Source organism: Mustela nigripes, chromosome 10 (assembly GCF_022355385.1).
Source record: "Mustela nigripes isolate SB6536 chromosome 10, MUSNIG.SB6536, whole genome shotgun sequence".
Lineage (NCBI taxonomy): Eukaryota > Metazoa > Chordata > Mammalia > Carnivora > Mustelidae > Mustela > Mustela nigripes.
In genome coordinates, this window is record NC_081566.1 from 65339685 (window position 1) to 65366063 (window position 26379).

Sequence of the window (26379 nt, forward strand, 5' to 3'; positions counted from 1 at the left end):
CCGCCCCGCCGGCGCGGGCTTTTCCCATTGGCCTCCCTGCCTGTCCATCAGACCCCCGGGCCCCACCCCTCAAGCTAGGCTGAGCTGTGCCTACGTCGGCCTCGACTCCCGGGGGCTGGAGGAGTTACCTTTGGAGCCCGAAAGGAGGAAGGAAGCAAAATATCAACAACGCCGAGGCGGCTCGGGCGCTCGGCCCCGGTCCCCCCTTCCCGCCGCGCGCCTGCCCGCCCCCGCGCCCACGGCGGGGGCCCAGGCCCCCCGGCGCCGCCCAGGGCCCGCGCGGACGCCGGCCTCATTTGTTATTCCCCCCCGCCCGGAGCTGCGGCTGCCCGGCGTTGAAGATCCCCCGGACCGGGGGCGAGGGCCACCCCTCCCAGCCGTGACACCCCTTTCCCCCAGCGGGGCCGGTGAGTAGGGAAAAATAATGCGCCTGCCGCTTTAAGAGCCCCCCTCCCCCACCCCGTCCCGGGGTTGGGGTGGAGGGTGGTCTGGACCGTCCCCCTGAGGGGTGGGCTGGGGTGGCCCCCGGGTGGGAGGAACTCGCGGAGCGGGCTGTTTCCGTGCGGCGGCGGTGGGAGGCTACGTGGGGGGCTGCTTGTTTGTGTAGGGACTCGGCCGGGGGACAAGTGCAGGGGGCTCTGACTCCCCTGCGTGCCGGGGTCGGGGTGGGGACCTGCGCTTGGGGGCGCGCCCGTCTGTGGGTGTCGGGGGTTACGACGGCCAGCGAGTGGTCTGGGCCGGGGCGCCATCCTCAGAGGGGGTCTCCGGTGACAGCCGGGAGCGACTGACATTTTAACAGCCGGCCCTCCCTCCCTCTCCCTGCTCGCGCCGCCTGTTCACTCCTCCTTGGCCCGAAATGGTGCAGAAGGGGGCCTGGGAGGGCGGCGGGAGGGTGGGGGCGGGGGGAGCCGCAGCTGTTTGGGAAGCGGGGGAGGGAGGGGGGACGTTGTTCAGATGACACCGGGGTGGTGGGTCGGGGTGTGTGAGTGTGTGTGTTTGTCCCGGCCCGGGGTTGCCGGGTGCCTGTGGACTTGGGACGCCGGGTCACCACGGAGGTGGGCGCGCTCGACCCTTTCTTGGGACCTCCCACCCCCACTCCGAGACCCCCCGATCTGGTTTGTCAGCAGCCCCAGTTGGAGAAACCCTGGCCAGAAGTTTGCAGCTGCTCAACATCTGGGCAAGAGTTCTCCAGTCTGTCTTTCCACCAATGGCAGGCTGAACTGGTCTGGGAGTGGGGGTCGAGGGAGTGTTGGGGGGTTTTCAAGGAGACCAGGATGAGTCTTGTGTCTTGCCCTGTGGCAGGCCCCTGCCGTCAGATTGGGGTCTCAGGGGGATGGGAGAAAGGGTCCCTTCTCCTTAGTGGTTCAAGCCAACCTCTGGATAGCCTCTGTAGGTCTGTCCTGGCCTCGGGAGGGCTCCAGGGTGTGGGCACCCTCGGAACCACTGACTAGGTTATCCCAGGTTTGTCCTTCTAAGTGGGAGGCTCTCTCTACCTCCTCCTCTTAAACAGGGCATTGTTGGTGGTTTGGGGGAGGCTACAGTGGGTGGATCCTCTGCCCCCCTTCCCTGTGCTGAGTCCCCTTTTTGAGGTCTCCTTATTGGCCTGTTTTCTTTGGTTTGGGGGTGGTCCTCACCCACCCCTCCCCCAGCCCCTCCGCGGGTCTCCCAGGCAGTTCAGGGGCCGGCCTGGACTATGGGAAGTTTGCCGTCTGGGCCGGTGACCTTGGGCTGCTCTGGCCTCGAGATAGGAGGGGAGCCCAGGCCAGCCCTAGATTGGGTGTTTTGAAGTTAGGGAGCTGTCCGCCTCCCACTCGTCTTCACACCCCCAACAGGGAAGTCTTGGGAGCCAAGGAGAGCATTGAAAAGGCACATGTCAGTGTTCACAGATGTCCAGCCCGCCTGTGGCCGCTGGGTCACACCCGCCCCAGGACTTAGCCTGGCTGTCCCAGCTCCCACGGCCTGCCTGGGAATGAATTTCCTTCCTGTGGTTTCCCAGTGTGTTGGGCAGGAGGTGGGGGTGGGGTGGGATCCCAGCGAGGGAGGCTGAAGACCCGCTTATGTCTTATGTTGTGTTATGTCTTATGTCTTATGTCTTTATGTCTTACGTTGGGTGATTGGGGAACACTAGGGCCTACGTACGGCTCTTTCCTAGTTTGCCCTAGGATGGGCATTTGGACTGTTGGGTCTCAGTGGTCCTATTCTCTTTGTGGTATCTCCCTGCCCCCCAGCATACCTCTATGTGCTTGTGTACCTGGGTGTGTGTGTAGGTGTGTGCGTGGACATGTGTAAGTGAGGGGTCTCTGGTTTCTCTGGGAAAAGGAAGGGTTTTCACTCGTGTTCCTCTAGGGACCAGAGATGTTGAGCCATGTACCTGAAATCACACAGCAGGTCTGTGTCAGGGCTTTAGTCTAAGCGCCAGTCTTCCAGGCGTGGCTCTACAGTAGGGAGTGACAATGAGAGGGAAGGCCTGGCCCTTGCTCTTGGAGCCTCAGATCCAAGGGGAGCAGCAGGACCCAGGCAGAGAGAGCATCCTGACCCGTGTGCTGGGGGATGGGCGTGAGGGGCTGGGCTGAGGCTTCTGTCTCCTGTGCCCAGTGCCTGGAACCGAGTGGTGGAGGACTGGGAATGGTGGCTCTGACGTCCTGCCCATTGTCCCCCCTGCTCTGGGCCTGCGGCTCCTGGGCTGGAGGGCCCTGGGCTTCCCAGCTCTGCCCCGCTTGGCTCTAGGCTCTTCTCACAGACCCGGAGATAGGATAGTCTTTCTGGCTGCTGTTATATAATCTTTCTCCAGCAGGGTGGCTTTTTTTTTTTTTTTTTCTTTCTTTCTTTCTTTCTTTTTTTTTTTTTTAATCTTCCTTGGTCTTTCCTGGAGGTGCAGTGAGGAAAGAAGGTGGAGGGTAAAGTCCCTGGCGGGGGTGGGGGGGCCGTCTGGAGTACCAGTAGCGGGGGGGGGGGGGGAGGCCCCCAGCTCCACTGGGGCCCAGGGAGGAGGAGGCCTCAGGTTAGACCCTCACAGATCGCCACCTAGCCTCCCCCAGCCTCCTCCTCCTCAGTCTCTGCCGCGGGCGTCCCTCGCCCCTGGGCCCCCAGAGGGGCCTGGCCTTCTGCTCATCTTGCTAACCTTCTCCCCCGGCCACCTGGGCCGCTGCCCCCTGGCTGGCACCGGGTCCAAGATCGCGGTGCTTGCCCTGGCCCTGTGGGGGGGCCCTGAGCCGGACGCTCTGCCCCCTTTGCCACCTACTTTTCTGCCTGTGTGGGAGCAAGAGGAGTTGGGGATGGACGGAGGCCTCCAGCAGGGCCCTGGTTGTACTATTCAGAGCCTGCTTCTCTGCCCTTGTCACCCAGAAGGTGGTGGCCTTTCTGGAGAAGAGGGCTGGGTGGGGGGCAGGTGAGAGAGGCTGGCCTGGGTTTGTTTGGTGTCCGCAGTGGGTATGCGAGTCGGACACGGGTCTCGGGTCTGTCGTCAGGGGTCAGGTTCTGGGTCATGGTGCTCTGCGGTGGGGGGCTCTGCCCACCCCATGGGTCCAGGCTGGGACTCTCTGGGCTCCCTGAGGACCCCCAGTTTGAGGCAATTATCCTGCTTGTTACAGGGCAGAAGGGGGTGGCGGGGGGAGCACGCATCGCCTCGGCATCACTGTCATTGCTGGTGGCTTTTATGAGCCAGTCATGGGGCCGGAGTCCGGCCAACCGTCTGTCCTTCTGTCCCAGTTTGGTGACTTACTCATGGTGGGAGGGGGAGGTGCGAGGTGCTCCGAGCTCTGTGTGGGAAGCTGGACACCGTGCCGGCTTCTGGTTGGTGCCGGGCTGCCCGCCCACCACTGCAGCAAGCGGCCTGGCGCTCAACTTCGGAAGAACTTAGCAGGGTGCTTGCTGAGGGGACAGCGGTGGCTCTCCCTTGGTCTGGGAAAGAGGGAGCTCTAAAGGTGCTTTCTTCCCCAGCCGCTCTTGGGGGCTCTGCTATCTGAAAGGCTCAGACAGTGGCATGGGGCTGGGTATTTATTTTCTCTCCTGCCCCCTTGCCGGGAGCCTGCCAGGGGGTGCTGGCGGGGGGTGGGGTGTCCTGGTGCAGGCCGCCGAGCCCAGATGCACCTAGCAGGTTCCCAGCATTTAGGGGCACATGGAGTGAAGGTGTGCGTGAAGGTGTGCAAGCTCATATACACAGGCATGTGTGAAGGTGTGCGAGCTCATACACACGGGCATACGTGAAGGTGCGGGAACTCATACAGATGTGCGTGAAGGTGTGTGAGCTCATACATGGGTGTGTGTGAAGGTGCGGGAGCTCATACACACGGGCGTGCGTGAAGCTGTGCGAGCTCATACCCAGGGGTGTGTAGACGCCCACTGAGCAGCTGCCACCCCGCGGGGGTGAGGGCCAGTGAATGGGAAGATGATTAAGGGATTGGAGGCCGCCGATGGGTGGGGGACCAGGGGGAGGAGGCCGAGGCCTGCAAGGACTTGGCAGAGGGAGGGCTCACTAGAGCAGGAGGGACTGAGGTTAGACCGCAGATGGGCAGCCCTGGGGCCTGGCTTGCCAGTTGAGGAGCCCTAGCTGACTCCCATCACTGCCCCTGCAGTGCCCCCCGGGGGCTCCTCCCCGCGGCCCTGGCTCACACTGCCTCTGCCCCCCCCCCTGCCCCCGTACCTCCACGTGGGCCACATGCCCTGGGCTAAGGCAGCTTTCCAGGTGGACGTGAGGCCATCGGAGCACCCGGGAGACCCTGTGGTTTGCCCCAGTCTCGGTCTCCCGCCCCACTCACTGATGAGCAAGGCCACCCCCATGTGTCAAGGTTGCATCTGAGCCCTCGGGCACTGCGGGATAGATCCCTGGCCTGGGGGGTCCCCAAGGCAGCTGATTTTTCCTTTTCCTGAGCCTGTGTCCCCACCTCGCCTTTCGGGGAGCCTTGCCATGGTTTTGGCTGGTCCTGGCCGCCGTGCATACCTGGCAGACGAGCTCCCTGACTCTGCATGGACCCCGAGAGTCTGCAGGGGTGGGGAGGCGCGTGTGCCTGCCGTGGGAGCTCTCTCCCTCTGCGGAAGGCTTCGAGGGGAGGGGCTTGTCCGGAGCTCAGCTTGCTGCTGGCCACACCCAGGCGGGACCATATTTACTCATTTAAACTCACCCTCCCAGGAGGCTCTGGGCTCTAGGCCTGGTCACTGACCTTGGCTTGGTGCCTCTGGCTGGGTGCTCTGGCCACTCCCCAGGGAGCTGGGCAGACCAGGGAAGCATATAGAAAAGGAGATGTTTTTGTCCTCTGATCAAGGGACCTTCCCTGCCAGCCGTATCCCATTCGCTCTTCCTTTGGAGACCTAACACGGAAACTCCTGAGATCCCTGGGGACCGGAGGAAGGGAGCGCTGGTCATGCTGTCCCTGTGTGCCACACTCTGTGCCGGGCATGCAGACACCTGGAGGCTCCTCGGTTTCCTGGCATATTATAACTGGGGAAGGGAGGCAGAGATGGAAGTGGTTTGCTGGGGGCTGCGTCTGCTCCATCCCCTTGCCCCCATGTCACACGGGCCAGCTGGAGTGGGAAGGTCCCTCTTCCCCAGTGAGGAGTTAGGGGCTTTGTCTGAGGTTAAGGGAAGGGTCCTGGCGAGCGGGAGGCCTGGGGAAACCTGGGAGGAGCACAGGATGGCACATAAGGGAAGGATGAGCCCCTGGACGCTCCTGGGAGCCCCCAGCCCCAGGGTGGAGGCTGAGGTTCGGTGGGAAGCTGAGGGAGATGTCGCTGTGATTCCCCGGGAAGGTATCTTTTTTTTTTTAATATTTATTTATTTATTTGATAGAGATCACAAGCAGGCAGAGAGGCAGGCAGAGAGAGGAGGGGAACAGGCTCCCGCTGAGCAGAGAGCCCGTTGTGGGGCTCGATCCCAGGACCCCGGGACCATGACCTGAGCCGAAGGCAGAGGCCTTAACCCACTGAGCCACCCCGGCGCCCCCGGAGAAGGTATCTTTGCCTGACGGCACGCCATGGCAGGAGGCCCCCAGAAAGGGACTGAAGGACACCTACCAGTACCCCCTCGAGCAAGGTTTCATGAGGGGCCGGCGTGGGAAGATGGGCCGGCAGGAATCCGGCTGGAACTCAGGCCTGGCTGACAGGAGCCCGCCCAGGCCCAGAGGTTTGGGACTCTGTCCCGGAAGGAATTGCTTGGACTCCCGGGGGAGGGAAGCCCTGGTCATGCAGGGAGCCCACCTCTGCCCCTCATCACTGGTGACAGAAAGAGCTGCTTCCCCTGGGAAAGTAGGGAGGGTCCGTGGGGGACATGTGGGGCCCTCAAGAGCCAGTGCTTGGAAAGCGGGTGCTTCCTTTCTTCTAGACCCCGACGCCGGCCCGACCCAGGACTTGCTGGCTTGGGCAGCGCCCCAGAAGGGGGGGTGTCCTGGCAGGGACCGGGGGTGTGGGAGCGGAGGGGGCCCTGTGGGGGCCTCCAGGCCTGGGGCTCCGTCTCACGTGGGGTTGGGTTGGGGACGTCAGGCCCACCCCTGCCTCCCCAGCCAGCTGTCTCCCTGCCTCGGAGCCTGCCCTCCTCCTCCACCTCCCCGGGAGGGAGTCTTCTCTCCCAGGATCCCTTACTCCCCCCGACTTCCCGCCCTGCCCCCGCCAGCAGCCGCTTGGTGGGGCTGAGGGTTGGGAGAAAAGGAAGGCTCATCCCCAACCCTGCGGAGGAGACAGTGGGTGGGGCTGGGGGCGGAGGGGAGGGGTCTGTCTCCGTTCTGGAGTCTTCCTGCTCCAGGCTCCGGTTGGATCAAGCAGCATGGAGGCAGGGGGATGGCGTGGCTGACCTCAGATTTTGAGGGTCTCTCCTTAAAGTGTGCGTGTGTTCTGTGTCCTGCGAGGGGCAGTGGCTGGGGGTGGCCCTGGAGGAAGGGCCAAGCCTGAAAGGGGGCTTGACCTTTGAGCCCCTTTCCTCCAGCCCCCACAGCTGCTGGCTTCTTTGGTGACTCCCCTGTGCACCCCCCAGGGCAGGCCTGTGGGGCCCAGACTGACCGGGTAGGGACAGGTGTCCTGGCCCAGCTGCTCCCTCTTGTTTCTCCCACCTGTCAGCCAGGGGGTGGGGGGTGAGGCGATGGCCCCGCAGGGGAGAGTAGGAACCCCTTGGCCCCTCACCTGCTCCCTGGGGCGCGGCAGGGGATAAAGTGTGGCAGAAGGATGGGGAGGAGAGAGGGGGCGGGACCCCCCTCTGGGATTGGGGTGGGGGTGTGGGGTCACAGGCAGGGGTCGCCCAGGGTTTCGCATGCGGTCCCTTCTCCGAAGGGGGCTGTGAGTGGCATCAGGCACAAGTGTTTGTGTCCCTGTGAGGCGGAACCCCCCACCCGCCTGGGCCCCCTCCCTCCAGCTGGGCGTCTTAGCCTCACCTGGCTCCTTTCCTGCCAGCAGGGAACTAATCCCGTAAGAGCCGCCTGGCTGGCCGCCCCGGCCAGCCCAGCCCCCGCAGGGCCAGCCCAGCCCCCGCAGTCGCAGTCCTCCTGCCCGCCCCCCGCCAGGGCTTAGAGGACTGTCCTTCTGCAGGAGGAGACCCAGCCACCGCCCTGAGCGGCCCCTTTAAGTCCTCCGTGGCTCCCTGAGGTCGTGCTGTCTCTAGGAGGATTTGCTTTCTCTGATTGGATTGGCCTCTTTTGGGCCCGTCTGTGACCGTAGGGGGACACTCTCTCGCAGCCTGACCCTCCAGCTTCCCTTTTGTCAGGCCAGGTGCTGCCCCCTGTGAGGGCCCGGGCCTGGGGCCTTGTGTCCTGTCTGCTCCGCCTGCTGGTCCCGCAGTCAGGGCCCGGAGCCCGCCACCTGCCTCGGCCAGAGCGGCCCTGCCCAGCCCTGTGCCCGGGAAGGGAGGGTCCCGGCACCGCCCCCCGCAAAGAGCGTCCTTCTGAGACTGCCCACTGTCCTGCCCTCCACTGTCTCCCATTCCCTCGGGACCCTGCATTCCACAGTCCCCCTGTGCCCTCGTCCCCGCGGGAAATCCCTCCCCCGCTCTAACCATCAGTCCACCCCTGGCCGCGGCAGCCGGGCCGGGGCCCTGGCAGCATTGCTCACCCAACGGCTCTCTGGCCAACCCGGCCCACAAGGCCCCAGCTGCCACTTTCACTTCTGTCTCCCGAGACCCCAGAGGGAAGTTGGGTGGGGAGGTGGAAGGTGTCACACTAACCGTCCCAACCGCTTCAGATGGCCGGGGCCCCGGCCACCCCTCTCATCTCTGTGACCTGCGTGGAAGGGCCGGCCGCGGTGGGAGGGATGGAGGCCTTCTGGGGAGAGCGGACCGCCGGGCAAGGGCAGGGCCACGAGGGTCGGGGCTCTAACTGGACAGGCGCATGAGCCCTTCCGACGGGTTGCCCGCCGTTCCCCGTTGGCTGGAGGGTCGTGCTGGTGCCTCCGCGCTCCCCGAGACATTTCCAGCTGCCCCTGCTTGGTTGGGTGACTTCTAACAAAGCGAATTGGAGTCACAGAGACGACTCTGAGGCCAAAGCGACCGCCCTCTGAAGCCCTCCCTGAGCCTAGGATCTGTCTGGCCTGCATGAGGCCGTCCACTCTCCTTTGGAGGCTTGGAAGCGGATTTTAGAAATGAAGCTGGAGGCGAGAGTAAAGGATTGACAGCCCGTCCTCCTCCTGCCCCAGCCCGCGCACTATGGGGTGGGTGGGGTTTCTGTCCTAGGAACCCCCCCCCCCCCCCCGGGCAGCTGTGGAGCCCCCTTGAAGCTCAGGGATTCTCTGCTGTGGTCCCTCTGTCTCAGGGTCACACCCCCGCCCGTTCAGGGGAGGGACAAGAGCCCAGGGCCTGTGGGACAGAGAGCTCCGTACCACAGCTACTCTTTTGGGTTCGGGGATGCCTTCTGGCCACGGTGCCCAGGTGCCCAGCTCCATCTCGGGGGCCCAGGTGTCCTGGGTGGGGGCGGCCCAGTTCCTGGAATGGGAAGTTGAGCCCTGTTGGAATAAGGTCAGAGACACTATGCAAATCCCCATGCAAATGAGCGGTAGTGAGTCAGTGCTCTCTGGCTGCTGGGTAGAGCGTGAAGCAAGGCTCAGGCTTGGGTTCCAGAACCAGCCCCACTAATGACCATGACCGTGACCTCGGGGGGACAGTGACTACCCAAGCCCTGGGTCTGATAGGCTTTCCAGGTGTGGTTGGAGTTGGGGAGGCTGCGTCTCTGCGGCCAGGGCCGGGGTAGCCCCCTCTCCCCTGGTACCGCCCTTGCTGACCACGAGAGCCTCTGTCAACCCTTTGCTTCGTGTTACGAGGGTTCAGAAAGCCCCTTGTGCCTTTATCAGCCCCGTCCCTCCTGTCTTGTGGCCCCCACGCTGTCCCGCCCCCTGGGCTGGAGGACAGTGGGCCAGCCAGGCCATGTCTTCTGTTACCTCCCCGTGGAGGATCCCACCCCTGACCTCCCTTCCTTTGGGGCCTTTCTAAGGAGCACAGTAGCCAAATGGCTTGGCTGGAAGGGCACTCGGATACCGTCTCCCCTACACCCACCCGTTGTACTGACCAGTGGGAAAGAACATGGCGGGGGGCGGGCAGTGACTTACTCAAGGCCACACAGTCATGTAGGGCCAGAGCAAGGGCTAGAATCCAGGCCCCCGGTGCCCCTGCCAAGAGACCCCGTGCTGCTCTAGGCTGCCTGTTGCCCAGCCACAGCCACCCCTTTGCTGCTAGGATTCTACCTCCTCCCACCCCCAGAGTCTTGCAGAGATCAGGCCCGGTGGCTCCAGAAAGTTGGGAGCGTTTAGGGTGAAGGGTGGTTCCCAGCAGCCAGCCCCGAGGCCCCCGGGGACAGCCAGAGCTGCGGTGGGCGGTGCTGGAGTCTGGGTGGGGGACTGGCCGCTGCCACTGTAGGGCACTGGACACTCTCCGGCCGCTGCAGGCAGGATGGCAGCTAGGCTGGGGCGGGGAAGGGGGGAGGCTTGGGAGTCAGACCCTCCCTGGAGAGGCATCTCCTGGGCAGAGAACAGGATGACCCCATCCCAGGGATTTGCCTCGAGGGAAGCCTGGGGTGGGGCTCGGGAGAGGTGTCCAGCGGAAGCCCCGTGCGCTGGCCATGCCGGCTGCTCATTCTGGCATGGCCGCTCCTGTCCCTTCGGCCAAGGCTGCAGTGTTTGCCGCCACTTGCCTTCCTAGGGCACCTGGGACCTGAGACCACCCTGTTCGGGGTCCAGCTAAGCCTGGACTGGTCCTCCCCCTCCCCCCAGCCCGCCAGCCCGCCCCCAGGTCCCTGTCGGTGAGTTAAAATTAGCTCAGTGCCCAGGCTAAAAATAGCCCCTGCCCAACCCTGAGGCTGCTGGGCTGGGGGAGGGGAGTTCCCGAGGGAGGGGAAGATGGTGGGAACCGGGGGTTTGGGAAGGGAGCCTGCCAGCCGGCACTTGGAGGGGAGGAGGATGGGGCTGGGGATCGCCTGTGCCTTTGAAAGCAGACACTGGAACTGTGGGGTGAATGAAGCAGGACCCTGGGCTGGGGGGGGCGCGGTGGAATGGAACAGAGGGGAGGGGGGAGCAGGGTGGGGGCGTGAGAACTGGGCCGGCCGGGTGCGGGCGAGGGGCGCTGCCCTCACTTCGGAGGACCTCAGAGATGGCAAAGGAAGGCGCCCCCCGTGTGTAACCCAGACCTGGGAACCCCAGCACCCTCTTCCTGGGCCCTGTGTGTTAGTGTCGGGGTTCACCTGCCTACCCCGCTCTTGCGGAGTGCACCTCCCTGTGTCTCTGCTTGGAGGGGAGAGGCCTGGAGGGTTGGGAGCCCTGGGATGGCTCAGGACTGATGGGCTCCTGGGCTGCCCTCTGCCCACCGTGGGGGGCTGCCCTCTGCCCACCGTGGGGGGCTGCCCTCTGCCCACCGTGGGGGGCTGCCCTCTGCCCACCATGGGGGGCTGCCCTCTGCCCACCGTGGGGGCCTGCCTGCCCTCAGGAGCCCGGATGCCCTCGCCCTCCGTGGGACCTGCCCTCCCTGCTTCGTCTGTCGGCCGGACTGCAGGGATGCAGAGGGCAGGCCTGGCATCCTGTCCGGCCGTGCCCCCGTGCCCAGCCCAGCTTTTGGGCGCAGCTGAGCTGCCTCTGAGTCTTGCCGCCCCCCCCAGCCTCTCCTTATCTGTCTCTGCCTCACCCCACCCTCGGCCCCCCTCTTGGCCTCTCGGCCTCTCTTTCTCTCGCCCGTCTGGGTGTCTGTCCCCTCTACCACCCTCCTCCGTGTCTGCCTCACCACACCTCCTCCCTCGTTAGTGAGCGGGCTGCTGGAGGCCGCCTGACTGTGGGGGTGACAGGTGGATCGGATTGTCACCCCCTCCCCCAGCGCCTGCTGCTTATTTCATGCCCTGCAGCCCAGCCACGGGGAAGGGGCGGGAGGAGGGATGACAGCTGTCTCCAGCGCCGCCTGCCTTCCCTCCAGTGCCGCCTGCAGCCGGGATCAGCCGGAGAGGAAGGGACGGAGGGCCTGCCTGATGAGCGGAGAGGGGCGCAAGCCCAGTGCTCTGTGACGGGGGCTGCCCGCTCAGCCTCTCTGGGCCCCTGCTGCGTCTGACCTGCCCTGGTGGCGCCACTCTGGAATCAGATGCCCTCAGGTTCCTGGGGGCCGCTGGGCCCTGGGGCAGCAGGCCTGGGGGGGGTGGGGGCCATGGGGAGGGAGGAGAGAGGAGCTGGAAGCCGTGTCAGGGCACCCCCAGGAAGGGCATCTGGGCCACAGCTGCTGCAGGTCCAGGAGGCTGCCCCGGCAGCCCCCTGCACTCTCCCCACTGGCCCCAGGCCACCCTCACACAGGAACTGAGATAGCATCATTCTGAAACCTGAGAATGGTTTGAATATTGCTCAGGTACCAAGAGGTGTTAAACTGGGGGAGGGCCGGCCTGTTTTTTCTCCTGTGGCCCCTCCAGCCCGAGACCCCCTTTAGGGTACACTTTGCATATTGTTTGCACCTCATTTGCATGTAAATAGAACCCACTCCGTATTGGGCCTGGATCCCAGCTTGGACAGGTGGCCCTCGGGGTCCCTGTCAGGTGGTGTCAGCCCCGCAGCCCCTTCCCGTTTGCCGGGGCTGCTCTGCTGCTGCCTTCCCTAAAGAAGGTGGGTCTGTGCCTGCCTCCTGGGCTTGGCCCAGCTGCCGTCCCCTTCCCCTGTGCTCTCCCTGTCCCCACTCCCTGCCCCCAGGAGGCCAGCCTGCCCAGCTCTGTCCTACCGGCACTACCTTGAGTGGGAGAAGCAGAAACTGCCAGAGCCTTCCAGGGGCTGCTTTCGGTGACACAGATGCTGCCAGCCTGAGGACCCGTAGCTGGGTCCTGAGGTCAGGCGGGCCCTGGGGCCAGCAGAGCCGGATAGCCAACCCAGCCAACCCTGCTGTGTCCACAGCAGCTTGCTAAGCGCCCTCCAGCCCTGGGCTCCAGGAGAGACAGCCAAAGTCAGGGCTGGGAGGGCTTCCTAGAGGACGGGAGAGGGCCGGGAAGAAGAGGCCGCATGGGGGCAGGCCGGGCCAGGGGGCAGAGGTGCCCCTAGAAGAACAGCTGTTCGGGCCTCTGGCTCCTGGCTGGGTTAGGTCACCGGGCAGGGGCTAATCAGGGAGGCCCAGGTGTTCATCAGGATCTTCCTAATTGAGTGGGAGGGAAGCGGGACAGGTCGGGCCTCCTTCACCCTGATGGGGTCCGTGTAGGGTCCTCGGTGCCCATCCAGGCCCCAGCCACCCTCCTTCCAAAGTCACGGGTGAATTCGTGTTCTGGCCCCAGGGCGCTCAGACTCTGGGCCAGGTGGAGCAGGCAGCCCGGGTGGAAGAGGGGGAGGTTATCACAGACCCAGCCTGCTCCGTGGGGGGCTCTTGGTCAGATAGAAGGAAGGACTGCCCAGGGCAGGGGCACCTCGTCCTCTAGCGTTGCAGGCACAGGGACAGGAGCAGCGCGGGGTGGGGGCAGGAAGCGTGGAGTCCGGGGCTCCCCTGGCAGAGGGGACAGACTGGGCCTGGTCTTTTTGTCCCTGACTCCACTCTGGTCAGAGGATGCTTGGGGCGGGGGTCCTCTGTGGCTTCCCTGTCTCTTCAGCCCTGATCCCTCTTGCATCCCAGCTCCCCCAGCATGAAGCGGGGGTGGGGGGGTGGTGTAGGAGATCAGCCAGGGAGCTGGTTGCCAGGCGACAGTTGCCTAAGCAACCCCATCCTCTCCATCTCCATGTGCTCGGGGCCGCTCCGCAGACTTCAGAGTCTCACCCTCTGCACCAGGCAGCCCAAGGATGGGGAGGGCTGAGGCCCGGCCCGGAGAGGCGGGCTCGCTCAGAGGGCTGGTGCTGTCCAAACATACAAGTTCAGGGGCACAGTGAGAGTCTGCAGGTCCTGCAGCGGGACTGACCGGAGTGAGACCACAAGAAGGCCTTCTCACAGGGTCGCGAGGGAGACGGTCCTCGTCTGAGCAGAGCCTTCCTGAGCTCCTCCTCGTGGGGGGGTAGAGTGCGAGAAGGCCGGACGTGGCCGGACGTGGCTCCGGCTGGAGCTCGAGCTCCCGGGGAGCCGGGCATGGAACGGAAGCGCGGGGATGTAGCCAGTGTGCGGTGGTGGTAAGTGCTAGAAGGGCAGGGACCCTGAGAACCGAGGGAACGAGGTCAGACCGCAGGAAGGACTTTGCGGGGCTCCCAGGAGCACAGAGAGGCTCTCTCCCCACTTGGAGGAAGAGAGAGAACTGGCCCGAAGCTGATAAGAGGCCACATCCTAGCAAGAATTTGCTTTTACACAAAAGGCGGCGAGAGGGAGCTGGGGGCCTGGGTAGCGGAGGGAAGGTAGCCGCTCTGAGCTTGGGAGGGCAGCCGTGAAACCCGTTACACGAGGCCGGGCCAGGCTTTCCAAGAAAAAGCAGTCGTGGTGGCTCCCTTGTTCTCCGCGCCCCTCTCCGCCCTCCCCGCGAGCCCAGAGTCCCGCAGCTCTGAGGAACACAGCTTTGGGGTTGCACTGGGAAATGGATTGATGGGGGCTGAAATCCTTGGGCTGGGGCCTTCCACGTGGTCTTTGGCAGAGATGGAGCTATAGGCAAGGAGTGGGGCGGCTGCTGGGCCACTCAGGGCTGTGGGGGCTGGGTGGCTGTTGTCCCGTGGGGACAGAAGGGGACCCAGAAGCCAAGGAGTACCCGGAGAACAAGGGAGAGAGGAAGAGGTTTGGGACCCCTGTCCGGGAGAGGGGGATGGAGGATCCCTCTGGCTGTGCGGGAGCGCCATGGGGTTGTTACCTGCCCTCTCGGGACAGAACAGAAAGAAGCTCTCTTTCCAGCTGGGCTAGGGAGAGCCTGAGGGCCAGTCCTAGGGGCAGGAACTGATGGGAAGGGGTGTTCCCGACTCCCCCCAAGTCCAGATGCCCTGCCTCCCCCCCTCTCCCCTGCCCTCCTTGACTGAGCTGCCAAGGCTGAGCTCTGCCGTCTACCGTGGGACCTCAGGGGCCGTGGTTGAGGGGGGCTGGAAAGGCTCAGGGAAGACTCAGCAGCCCCTGAAAGTGTGCCTGTCCTCTCTGCTCAGGTTGGGGGCACTGAGAGCCCACCTGCTGGACTGTGCTGTAGGGTCTCTGCCTGGAGCTCTGTGGTCGGGGGTCAGGCTGGACCTCCACGGCCAATGGTCTTCCTCAGACCCAGAGTGGCTTTGGAAAGCGTGGACCTCCTGCTCACTACCACCCCACCCCCAGCCCTTCTCCCAGAAGGCTCCACCTCTGATTCTCCCCATTCACAGAGCCCAAGGGGCCATGGGCTCATTGGGTGCCTCCATCCCACCCCAGGTCCATCCAGTCCCTGAGGGCTCACCCAGCCTGTCTGGGCACCGCCCACACCTGAGCGCGGGCACTTCCTGGGTCAGCCTGGGCTTCCCCTCCGCACACACTGGTCCGCCCTGGAGCCGCCCAGCTGGCTGCTGAACCTGCGGAAGGGGGGGGCGTCTGCATGCTCCTGGAGGCCAGCAGCCTCGGCGCACGCCAGCGGCTCCGTCCTTGATCTGTGCTTCCGGGATGGGGGGGGGGGGCAAGGCTGGGAAGGGCTGGAGCCCAGACTGGACTCGGGTCCTAGACGTGGTGTGGTCCCCCAGAGCGGCATCTGCAGGCTGTGCCCTCGGGGCCGCAGCTGCCCCTGTGCCTGTTGTTGTCCCTGAGCCCTGTGGCCCGTCTGTGTTTACGTGTTTTGTGCAGACCCGAATGGCCTACGGGGCCCAAAATAGTTGTGGATCGCCGTGGACCCCCGTGCGAAGAAAGCTTGCAGACTCTGCTGTGGAGTGGTGGTGTATGTGTCTGTTTATTTTAAGCAGCAGAAGTGGCTCTTGAAGCAGAACTTTGAGGCAGAGGCCCATGGAGGAGAGGGGGATACGGGAGTGGAGCAGCCCCCGAGGGAGGAGGAGGGGGCTCTGCAGCCCCAGCCCCACCCCGGGTCCCCAGGCTCCAGGCTGCTCTGTGTGCTTGACCCTGGGCCGCAGAGTGCACCTGTCCTGGCACCAGGGTTAGCAGTGCGTGGCCCTGGTAGGAGGTGCTCTCTGCACTGGGCGCTGCGAATGGCAGTGCCCCTTTAGGCCCGAGGGGCAGCCGGCAGACCTAGCTGTCTCTACTCCAGGTGGGTTCTGGGCAGAGGAGAGGACTGGGGGCATTTTCCAGGACCCAGACCCTTGGAAGCCAACTAACTGTGTGTGATCTGGAACCCAAGAGCAGCAGCGCTGGTGTGGAAAGAGCCTGGTCTGGGGCCTGAGCCTGGGCGTAAGGGCCTGCTGCTGCCTCAGGGCACCCCCATGTCCCCATCTCGAGGATGGGGTGGATGCCGCCAGCCTCTCCCGGGTGCGGTGAACCTGGCCTGCGTGCTGGTGCTAGCCAGGGCTGACTGTCCTCTCGTGACCCTCCCCTCCCCTCCCCTCCCAGGACACTGTGCAGAAGCTGTCCTGCAGACCATGAACTGAGCCCTGGTCCCAGGCCGTTCATGAGCACAGTGTGAGGCGAGCCCAGACCCGCCACCCAGAGATCCCTCCCCCCAGCACTGAGGATCCCCAGAGAAGATGGGGAGGAAAAAGATTCAGATCCAGCGGATCACTGATGAGCGGAACCGACAGGTGAGAAGGGGTATTGGAGCCACGTGGAGGGGGTGAGGGCAGGGAGCTGGCCTCTGCCTCCACTCGCTCCTGCTAATCCAAGAGGGCTTCCTTGAGGAGGGGGCCTCTGGAGGCTATTATGGAAGGGGAAGGAATGAACTGGGAGGAGAGGAACCCCCAGCTCCCTGCAGCTCTTGGAACTCTGTATCTTAGAACTCCAAGGCTTATCTGCTGCTGTAAGAGGAGACCTGGGTGTCCCCCCCCAAGTACCCCCCGCGCCAGGGGCCATACGCCAGCTTCAGGCCATGCCCGGGCACACCCTGTTCCCCAAGATTAATTCTCCCCGTCTTGCTACAGCAGGGGAAGATCCGGGAGGCCCTCCCGTTTTCCTCCCCGACCCACTCACAGCCCCCGTGGAGCTCTGTCTGTCCAGATTCTCCCCCTTCCACGAGGCAGCTCTGCGCTGCACGGTGGCCTACGCAGGCCGGAAGGTGCTGGCCTGTCCCCGCCCACCCCCAGGCCAGGGGCTCCGGAGCAGGCTCTTACTGAGCCCCACCCCGCCGGCCCTGCCGCCGCCCGCAGGTGACATTCACCAAGCGTAAGTTCGGGCTGATGAAGAAGGCGTACGAGCTGAGCGTGCTCTGTGACTGCGAGATCGCGCTCATCATCTTCAACCACTCCAACAAGCTGTTCCAGTACGCCAGCACCGACATGGACAAGGTCCTGCTCAAGTACACCGAGTACAATGAGCCGCACGAGAGCCGCACCAACGCCGACATCATCGAGGTGGGCCTGGGCGCGCACGCTCCCGCGTCCGGACCGAGGCGGCAGGCGGGCAGCCGCCGGCCCAGTGTGTACCCCGGCCGGCCGGCGGCTGCCCACCCGGCCCGCTGCGCCTCCGCTCCTGCCTGTGAAGCTGGCAGGACGCCCCTCTGCTCCGTCTCCCTCTGGTTCTCTTTTTCTCTCCTCATCCATCGTTGGTCTGCTCTTGCATCTGACTCCGTCTCTGTCTTTCTTCCTCTGTTTCCAGCTCTCCCGCTCTGCCTCTGTCCCTTTGTGGGTCCCTGGGGTTCAGTTTTCTGTTTCAAAACAAGCCAGCATTGCAGGCTGTCGGAGGACACAGGCCTTGGAATCCAGTGGTGGCCTTTCCTGGCCATGTGTCCTCAGGCCGTGGTGCCCACGTCCACAAAGCAGGGCCGGGGCGAGCTTGGAAGGGTGTGGTGGGACTTAAACGAGACAGCCCAGTTCCTGCTTCTCCCATGGGGCGTGCGTGCTTTCAGGGAACAGAACTTCTGCCAGTGAGGCGGGTGCCCGGGAAGCCACAGGCTGGGCCTCTGGCTTGAACTCCAAGATGTGGAGGAAGTTACCTTAGTTCTGTAATAGAGAAAAGAGATTACTCTCAACTAGAACGGAAGACGTACATTCGTTATCCACTAACGACAGAACGAGCGTCTGTGAAGGTGTTTAGAGCAGGAAGAGGGAACTCTGGGATCTGTTCCACACCTACCAGGTGGTCCCCGACATGGCGAGCCCCCCCCCCCCGGCAAGGACAGTGTGTCGGGGGGTCGTACGGCAGGGGCTCCCTGTACGCCACCACCTTCCTCGGGCCTCTTCCTCTGTCTCTGTCTCCGCGTCTCTCCCCCTCTTCCTGTGAGCAGGGCTGCCTTTCCCTTGTGGGGTACTGGGGGTGGTCAGGCAGGGGCTGGCCCCCCTCCCCGGCATCAGCTCCCAGCCCATCCCCCCAGGGCCCCTCCCCACCTGTCACCTGGGAAGCAGGGGTCTGTGCCAGGTGCATTGTGGGCCCCCGCCCTCCCACCCACCCCGTGGTGGGCCCTGGGGCCTGAGCATCATTCCCCCCGCCACGTCCCGAACCCAGCGCGTGTTCCCACAGTAACACGAGGAGGAGAAGGGGGCGGCCGGGACATGCTGGGGACCCCGAGGAAGGGGGTGGGGAGAAGGTAGGAGAGCACCCGGGACCCCGCTGACGCCGGCTGACGCCCTGCTGCGGTTGCAGACCCTGAGGAAGAAGGGCTTCAACGGCTGTGACAGCCCCGAGCCCGACGGGGAGGACTCGCTGGAGCAGAGCCCCCTGCTGGAGGACAAGTACCGGCGCGCCAGCGAGGAGCTGGACGGGCTCTTCCGGCGCTACGGGGTGAGCCCCACTCACCGCGTGTCTGTCGGCCCCTTCCGGCCCCCAGGCGCTGCACAAGAAGCACAGGGAGTGTGAGAGCCCCGAGGCGGACGAGGTGTTTGCCCTGACCCCCCAGACGGAGGAGAAGTATAAAAAGATAGACGAGGAATTTGATAAAATGATGCAGAGTTATAGACTGGCCGTGAGTAGTCGCATGGGGCCGCCTCCCGCGGTGCATGGTGTGGCTTCCGCCGGCCCCCGGCCGCCCCCGATGCCTGTCCCGCGCCGAGGCTGGCCGTCACCAGCGAGGCGCCACCCAGCCGCGCTGTGGGTGCCTGTGGCCCGGCTGAGTCTCCGTGTGGGCGGAGTGCGGGCCGGGAGCGGCCGCAGGGCATGTGTAGATGACGTGAGGGCCGTAGCCAGCAGGAGAGTAGGGCCGGGTGTCCGGGGGGCCTTCGTGGACACTGCTGGCCCGAGCCACCCGCTGAGGGAGCACAGGTGACATGGGTCCCGAGCCTCGGTGCAGGCCGTCCCTAGCTGCGTGGGTGCGCGTGGGTCTGGGTCTGTCCTCAGGCCCTCTAACCTGCTCCCCGTGTGTCCAGCCTGGCTGAGGACTAACCCGCCTCCACTGGGGGCCTTCGGGGGTCCCTGGCCCCGTCCGCTGCGAGCAGGTCTCATTCTCTGGGCCAGAGCTCTGGCCCAAAGCGCTCCCTCCAGCAAACCGCCTCCGAGAGGGCCAGGCGGGAGAGCGTGAGCCGTGGACCCTCGCACACACAGCCCAGGATCCAGGAGCCCGGGCCTGCCTGTCCCCAGCCACAGTGGGTCCGGGGTGGGGGTGTCGCCTGGCCTGACCCCGCTTCTCCATCTTCTGTCTAGTCCGCTGTGCCGGCCCCCAACTTCGCCATGCCTGTCACGGTGCCTGTGTCCAGTCAGAGCTCCCTGCAGTTCAGCAATCCCAGCGGCTCTCTGGTCACCCCTTCCTTGGTGACGTCATCCCTCACGGACCCGCGGCTCCTGTCCCCCCAGCAGCCAGCGCTGCAGAGGAACAGCGTGTCCCCGGGCCTGCCCCAGCGGCCGGCCAGCGCAGGTGAGGTGGGGAGGAGGCCCGCCGGGCCCTCGGGGCTTCCGTTACCAGCAGGAGTTGCCCTTCGGCCAGCACAGCCCTCCGTCGCTCGCTTGGGTGGCTCCTGAGGGGAGGGACCAGGGCTCCTGCCGCTCTGCGGGCCTGGGTCCCGCTGTGGAAGGTGCCGTCCCGCCAGCTCACTGTGGCTCTGTTTGTCCCCAGGGGCCATGCTGGGGGGTGACCTCAACAGTGCTAACGGAGCCTGCCCCAGCCCTGTCGGTGAGTGGTCTGCTCGGTGGCCTCGCAGGCCCCAGGGACCCGGAGGGACCCAGAGGAGATGAGAGGAAGGTCCCAGGGCCCGAGTTGAGCCTGAGGGTGGTCTGCAGCCCTGACTGGCGTGGGTGGTCACCAGAGACGGAGGCTCAGGGAATCCCGACAGACGGGAAGAAGAGACCCACGTCTCCGCAGGGGGAGAGGGAGGCGAGGCTTCTCTGGTGAGCGGGGCGTCTGGGTGGGTTCTGGAGGATGCCCGTGTCTGGCGCTGCCGACGTGTTCCCGCTCGGACCCCCGGCCGCCGACAGCCTCTCCCCTGCCCTGTGCTGCTGGCTGGCTGGTGACGATGACTTCAGATGTCACCGTTGACGTCATGCCGACATTCCTGCCGTCCCCGGAGTGATCCGGAAATTGGGATGGCGGCAGCCCCACCCTTGGAGGGGAACGGTGTGTTCCCGGGGGACAGAGCAAGGTGACACTCGGAACTGTGGTTGTCCCCACGTCTCTGGGCTTTAGAGTCTGCAGCTTAGCCCCAGGCACCATCCAGTGCATTGTTGGGAGTGACGGGCACCAGGGTCGGGGCGTGGGGGCACGGTGGACATCCTTTCATCTCTGAGGAGGGCGAAGAGGGTCGGAGAAGGGCCTGCAGTCTCCAGGCCGAGGCGGGCCTTCCCCGTGCCCAGGCCCAGCATGTGGAATGTGGGTGGGGGCTGGCATGACGTCCAGCCTGCCACGTTGCCCTGGACGAGTCCGTGTGCCTCTGCCCACCAGGCCTCGAGTTCCCCATCCTGGGCTTGGGCTCACCCCCCTCCTGTCTGCCTCCGAGGTTCAGCGTGAGGGTTCAGTGAGCTCGGATGAATGAGGGGGCCTGTGTAGTTGGTGGCACAAACGCACAAGGTCCTTATGACACTGGTGGTCACCAGTTGTGGGGGGGGGGGTGTTACCGGTCCCCCGTGACCAGCAACAGCACCACCACTGGCCAACGGCTCATCTCCCCCAGGGCCGTGGGCGTCCTGTCCCGTGTACCCCGTCTCTGGCCAAAGCTGCAGTCTGAGTGGTCGGGGTGCCTCGGGAGTCCTTGCGGAGGCCCAAGTCCCAGGCTGCCCTCCCCATCTGCAGCCGGGCCCCTGTGAGAAGTCAGGGCAGGTCATGGGGTCGGAAGGTGCTGGACACCCTGCCCTGTGTCACCAGAAGGGAGGTGGGGAGGCGAGGCCACATGGCTTCTGGCTCTGGTGCTTTTGCCCCCGTGTTCTGGCCCACATGGCCTAGAGCCAAGGGAATAATCCGGTAATTCCGGAGTGAGGGGGCTTCTCCCCTTCTCCTAGGACGGGGGTTTTCGGGGAGGATCAGAGAGCTCAGCAGTCCCCGCGAGCCTGAGTGTGGAGTCCTGGCCCAGGGGTGGAGGGCTGGGTCCGTATCTGTCCTCTGATCTGACGCCCTTTCCTCCTCTAGGGAACGGCTATGTCAGTGCTCGGGCTTCCCCCGGGCTCCTGCCCGTGGCCAACGGCAGCACTCTGAACAAGGGCATCCCTGCCAAGTCTCCACCTCCGCCCACCCACGGCGCCCAGCTCGGAGCCCCCAGTCGCAAGCCTGACCTGAGGGTCATCACCTCCCAGGGAGGAAAGGGGTTGATGCATCATCTGGTGAGTGGGGGTCTGCACCGAGGGGCAGGGGCTGGGGGTGGGGAAGGGCCGAGCTCCGGCAGGAGGGATGCGGGCCAGCTGGTCTGTGGGCCTGCCCAAGGGAGACCACAAAAGTTGGACTTCCTGTGAGCTCTCGCTCTCCAGAGGGCCCTCCAGGAGGTCAGAACGTGGACGTGCCACCCGTGAGGGCAGGAGGAAGGGACAGGAGGTGGGAGACAAGGTTCTGTGCCAGAGAGGGACAGGGGGGGAGATTTGCCAGCGCCACGGAAAGACGAGGCTTGGATTGTGACGGGTTCCTAACTGGTTCCTAACTGGTGGACATCGGGCTGTGGCATTTTCTGGAGTCGGTGTGGACACCAAAGAGCCCTGTCCGGGCTGCACAGCTGTCCTGCTCCTGTGTGAGGAGGTGGACGGGCGGCCGTGGGGGCCGGGGAGTAAGGCGAGGGCCAGGGCCGTACACTGAACCGCCCCTTGCTTTCATTTCCGCTCCCAGACGGAGGACCACTTAGATCTGGTAAGTGAGGCCCAGAGACGTGTGTGGTGGCTTGGAGCCCTGGGTCAGCCTGTGGCCCCGCGCGGCCCTGGGGAGCGTGCGCCCCGTCCCTCCAGCGGCCTGTGTGCTGTGCGGTGTTTCCTCCATGCTGGGCGGGGTTCAGGGCTGAATGGGGCAGGGGTCGGGGGTCAGATGTGCACGTGCCTGTACCTGTGTGTGTGTGCCTGTGTGCCGTGTTCACCCACACCTCCTCTGCTCTGCGTGTGTGCACGCGCGTGTGCATGGGGTAGGGGCCGGCCCCAAGCCTCAGCGGGCCTGCCTGCTGCGGCCCCAAGATGCCCGTCTTGGGGGGGCTGCGCCAGACTTGCCCCCGGCTCCATCCTGCTGAGCTTGGGACCCAGGACGGGGGCCTCCTTAGCAGGGGGCAGGCTGTCGATGACAGCGCGTTCCCAGAGCTGCAGAGATCCCAGGCTGAGCCAGATTTACCTGGGTTTGGGGGGTGGGAGTATGGGGGAGGGGGCTCACCACAGCCCCTCTGCCTGGCCCTGCTGGTCCCGCACGCAGCACACCTCGCATGTGCTCAGGCAAGGGCAGCTGCGCACACGCCCTCCCGTGTGCACACTGGCCACCACCTGCCGCAAGTGCGGGGCCTCTCCCTCCCCGGTTCCCCGACGGGGGCCAGGGAGGCTGGAAAAGGCAGCGGGCTTTGGCGGCCAACACGTCGGCAGTTTCGGCCGCAGTGTGGGGCTGGAATAAACAAGTGACTCAGCGGCGGATGGGGCTGACAGCCCCGCACACGTGTGTGCACACGTGGGCCCGCGCCACGCCAGGCCCGGCGTTCCCGCACAGAGGCCCGCGTGCTCCGGCTAGGCGTGCGGCGAGACGGGCAGGGAGGGCGGCCCAGTCTGCTTCTCCGCCCGGCCAGGCGCCCGCCCCAGGTCTCGGCCTCTCTGGGAACACGCCAGCAGTCCTGCCTGTCCGCGTCCCCCCTCCAGACCGAGCCTAGGGCTGTTGGGGGCCTGGGGCCCCAGCTTGTCCTTGGACAGGAGGGCTGGGGGGAATGCAGCCCACCCTCCCGCCACCTGCCTGGTGACGACCATCCACCAACCGACCCCTTTCCTCCTGCAGAACAATGCCCAGCGCCTCGGGGCCTCCCAGTCCACCCACTCGCTCACCACGCCAGTGGTTTCCGTGGCAACGCCCAGTTTACTCAGCCAGGGCCTCCCCTTCTCCTCCATGCCCACTGCCTACAACACAGGTGAGTGCTTGGGCCTCCAGCCCACCGAGCGGCCTGGCCTTGGGGCTGGACCGGGGCCCGAGGGGGAGCAGGAGAGAGTCGCTGGGGGATGCTCGGGGGGAGGGGAGCCCCCACCTGACGGAGGTGGCCGCGGTCAGCAAGTAGAAACTGATGCCCGCTGAGATTTGAATTTCAAATAAAACACAATTTTTGAGGATAAGTGTGTGTCAAAGACTTTCTTCTGCTAAAATGTTAAAAAATTACTCATTGTTTTGTCTGAAATTCAAGTTAATAAGTAGGTATTCCCCATTTTTAATATAGGGCCTAATGGAGAAAGGAGTCCCTGCCCTTAGGGAGCCTCCTGTCTGAGGAGGAGCCAAGCCAGAGGTCGGCTGACCAGGGGGCCCAGGGCTGGGGAGGGGCATGCGCTGGGCAGCACAGCCCAGCGCAGCAAGGCTCTCCTGGAGGAGCAGGAGCAGGAGGAGGAGGTGAGGGAGACGGCGCCGGCGGAGCAGGCCAGAGACAGAAGTCTGTCAGGGAGGTTTGCCCGGACTGCCAGGAGCGCCAAGAGGGGCTCGGGGAGGAGGGAGGAGAGGGGCTGACGAAGGTCGGGCAGGGTGTGCGGGCGGAGAGCCGCGCGGAGACATGGCGGGGGGCCTCTGGGTGGAAGAATTCGCACAGGACACCCAGTGCTCAGGCCCTCCTGAGTCCCCCACAGTCCCCTCCTGGGAGCAGGTGGTGACGCTCTGGGCCATCCTGGCCTGCGCTCCACGCCGGACTTGCTCACGGGGAAACGCCTCAGCACCTTGTGTCTGAGGATTTGTTTCCCCGCCGAGACCTCAGGCGCTCCACAGGGTCCCAGTCCCAGGACTGGCTTGTGCTGCGGCTCTTTTGTGCTGGATCAGACTAGACCAAAAGGCCCTTAAACTCCCGCCTCCCCAGCCCCTGCTCCAGAAACCTGTATAGGTGGTCGCACCTCCTGCCTCCTCCCCAGGAACAAAGCTAGAACCGCACCATTGCAGACACAGGAAGCCCCCCGGGACAAGACAGGGAGCTGGGGCAGCCCCGCCACGGTGAGGGGCCGGACCCCGCCAACCGCATCTGCATGCAGATGTCCCTGCCCAGGTGTCGTGTGGTCACCCCTCAGCCCTGTGCCCTCGGCCCTGTGTTTGCGGCTCTTGTCTGTATGGGGCCCGTGGGCAGCCGCAGATGGCTGTGCCCCCAGGGGCCGGTCTCCTCTTCTAGAAGGGGGGGGGGCGGGCGGGGGGGGCGGCAGAGAGCAGCACAGACCACTGTTTCAGAGCTCCAGTGTTTGGAAACCCCGGAACGCGGCGGTGGTTTCCTGCCATCGTGTCCGGCCCTCGGGAGTCTCCTGAAGCAAGAGGGGAGGTTAGCGGGCCTCTGTGACACTGGGACAGGCGCCCGGCAAGGCCAGACTTCAGACTGTTTGGCACTTTGGTGTGAAAGCACGTTCTGACCCGGGGCCTGCCCTCGGGGCCCTGCTGGGAGGTGTAGGCCCCCTCGTGCCCTCCCAGAAGCTGGGGCTCTGGGTCCGCAAGCTGCTGCAGCCGCCCAGCGCACCTCCGTTTCCACAGCAGGTGTTTTCAGGTGGCCCTCCGCGTACAAACAGAAACGCGCTGGCGTCCAGCTGTCTGGCGTTCCTAGTCCCTGGCTCCTGCTCAAGTTCTGGCTGAGGGCAGGCCGGCTCTGCTGGTGTCCCGGGGAAGGGGCAGGCCCGGCCCCTCACTGGCGCTGGCCGCAGAGTTCCGCGGGTCGCTCTGGGTCCGGAGCGAGTGGGTTGCCAGGCGGCCTGTGCGCCATGTCCCTCCTTTCCAGGGGGCCCTGGGCCTCCGCACAGTTGGGTCCCCAGTGTGGTGGCGACGTGCGGGACAGGAGCCGGGCCCCTCGCATCTCCTGGCGGTGGGATAGCAGGGGCTCCTTCCTGCCCTCGCTCTGCTTTTGTTATGGACCAGTGTCTCAGCCTACAGTGTTGTTATGAGACCAGAGGCAGGGACTGTCTCCAGGTGAGACTTAGGGGTTAGCCAGGAGCTCGGGGTCCCGTCTCCACCCGGGGTCCCCCACACCGGACGCTGTGATTGCCTCGCTCGTGAATTAGGAACAGCCCCAGGCCGGTCTTTGGGATCCGTCCTGTGCGCCAGATGCCGTGGTGCGCGCCTGCGTGCCTTCCCTCGCCCGTCAGGCCTCGTGCTGTGCGTGTTGGGCGGACAAGTCCGAGTGCCTCGCTTGCCCCAGGTTCGGGGCCTCTGGGGGCCTTGCTCTCGCCCTTCTTGTACCGTTGTGCGGTGGTGCCGTGGTCCCTGCACAAAGACCAGGGCACAGCCAGGGAGCCCTTGAGTGAGAGCGCAGCAGGGGGACCACGTGGGGTGTGCCTGTGTGCCCCCACAACGCCATTGCCCTGGGCTCCTCGGGGCACCTCTGCCAAGCAGCCCAGACAGACTGCCGTGGGAGTGCCCGGCCTGGCATCAGCTGCGCAGACGTCAGCTTCTTCCTTAAGACCGAGACAGTAGGAGCAAGGAGCTCCGCCTCGCGGGGAACCTGGCCGGGGCCACAGGGGTTAGGGTGCCCTTGCCGCCGCTCCGCTCCGTGGGCCCAGCTGGGGCCACGCACATCCACCTGGTGGCTGTGTGGACACGGTGGCTCGAACCCCTGGACCCTTGTGCACTGACAGTCTCGCAGCGCAGGGACACGGCCCCGGGAGAGGGCGGTGAGGCAGTTGGCTTCCCTGCAACATGTGCCCGGGGTCCGCAGGCACCCGTCTCAGGCACGTGAATCCCTGTCTGTCCAAGTGATGACGGTTGGGCTGTGTCAGACCCTCCTGACTTTCCCTCTCAGTTGACATCTTGAAAGTGACACCTACCCGTGGTGAAAGGGAAAGAGAATAGTTAAGCTGTTTTAAAAACGCATCTCTTCCTCCTGCACCTGCCGCCTGGGAGGCGCACGTTCCCTTCTCCGGTCCCTGTGCTGGGGGGGGCGCTGAGTCCTTCTGTCCGTCCCCCCCCCCCGCCCGCAGATTACCAGCTGAGCAGCGCAGAGCTCTCCTCCCTCCCGACCTTCAGCTCGCCCGGGGGGCTGTCACTAGGCAGCGTCACGGCCTGGCCGCAGCCCACGCAGCCTGCGCAGCCGCCCCAGCCGCAGCCGCCCCAGCAGCCGCCGCAGCCGCCGCCCCAGCCGCCCCAGCAGCCGCCACAGCAGCCCCAGCCGCAGCCCCATCTGGTCCCCGTGTCTCTCAGCAGCCTGATGTGAGTCCCAGGGCGCCCTGGGGCGGGCAGGGGGCTCCGGGAAGGCAGGGTTGGGGCTGGGAAGAGGAGGTCCCTGTCGGGAGCAGGGTGCCCCCCCCCCAGGTGCTCTGTCCCCAGCGGACGGCACGGGACATGGGGCACAGGGAGGCAGCCCCGGAGCCCCTCCCAAGCCAGCCCAGAGCACCAGGCTGACTTGGGTGACGCAGCGGAAAGAACTAACGTGGCTCCTTCCCTTCTTTCCTGTCTCCCCTCCGCGGCTCTCCCCGTGCGGCCCTCCCCGCCCCGCCCCCTCCCTCCC

General features: G+C 65.2%; 1 protein-coding gene across 2 annotated transcripts in view; it reads left to right on the forward strand.

Annotated features, from left to right (window-relative positions):
- Positions 1 to 26379, forward strand: part of MEF2D (myocyte enhancer factor 2D) — a 27145-nt gene continuing 766 nt past the window's right edge. The window contains exons 1-10 of one of the 2 annotated variants that reach the window (XM_059413657.1): positions 1 to 407; positions 15815 to 16002; positions 16564 to 16767; positions 17996 to 18133; positions 18989 to 19199; positions 19398 to 19454; positions 20901 to 21091; positions 21585 to 21605; positions 22713 to 22842; positions 25853 to 26081. In XM_059413657.1, coding sequence (XP_059269640.1) covers positions 15949 to 16002; positions 16564 to 16767; positions 17996 to 18133; positions 18989 to 19199; positions 19398 to 19454; positions 20901 to 21091; positions 21585 to 21605; positions 22713 to 22842; positions 25853 to 26081 — 1235 coding nt within the window. In that variant the 5' untranslated portion in view covers positions 1 to 407; positions 15815 to 15948. The remainder of the gene's footprint in view (positions 408 to 15814; positions 16003 to 16563; positions 16768 to 17995; positions 18134 to 18988; positions 19200 to 19397; positions 19455 to 20900; positions 21092 to 21584; positions 21606 to 22712; positions 22843 to 25852; positions 26082 to 26379) is intronic. The other variant, XM_059413658.1, reaches the window with a different exon arrangement.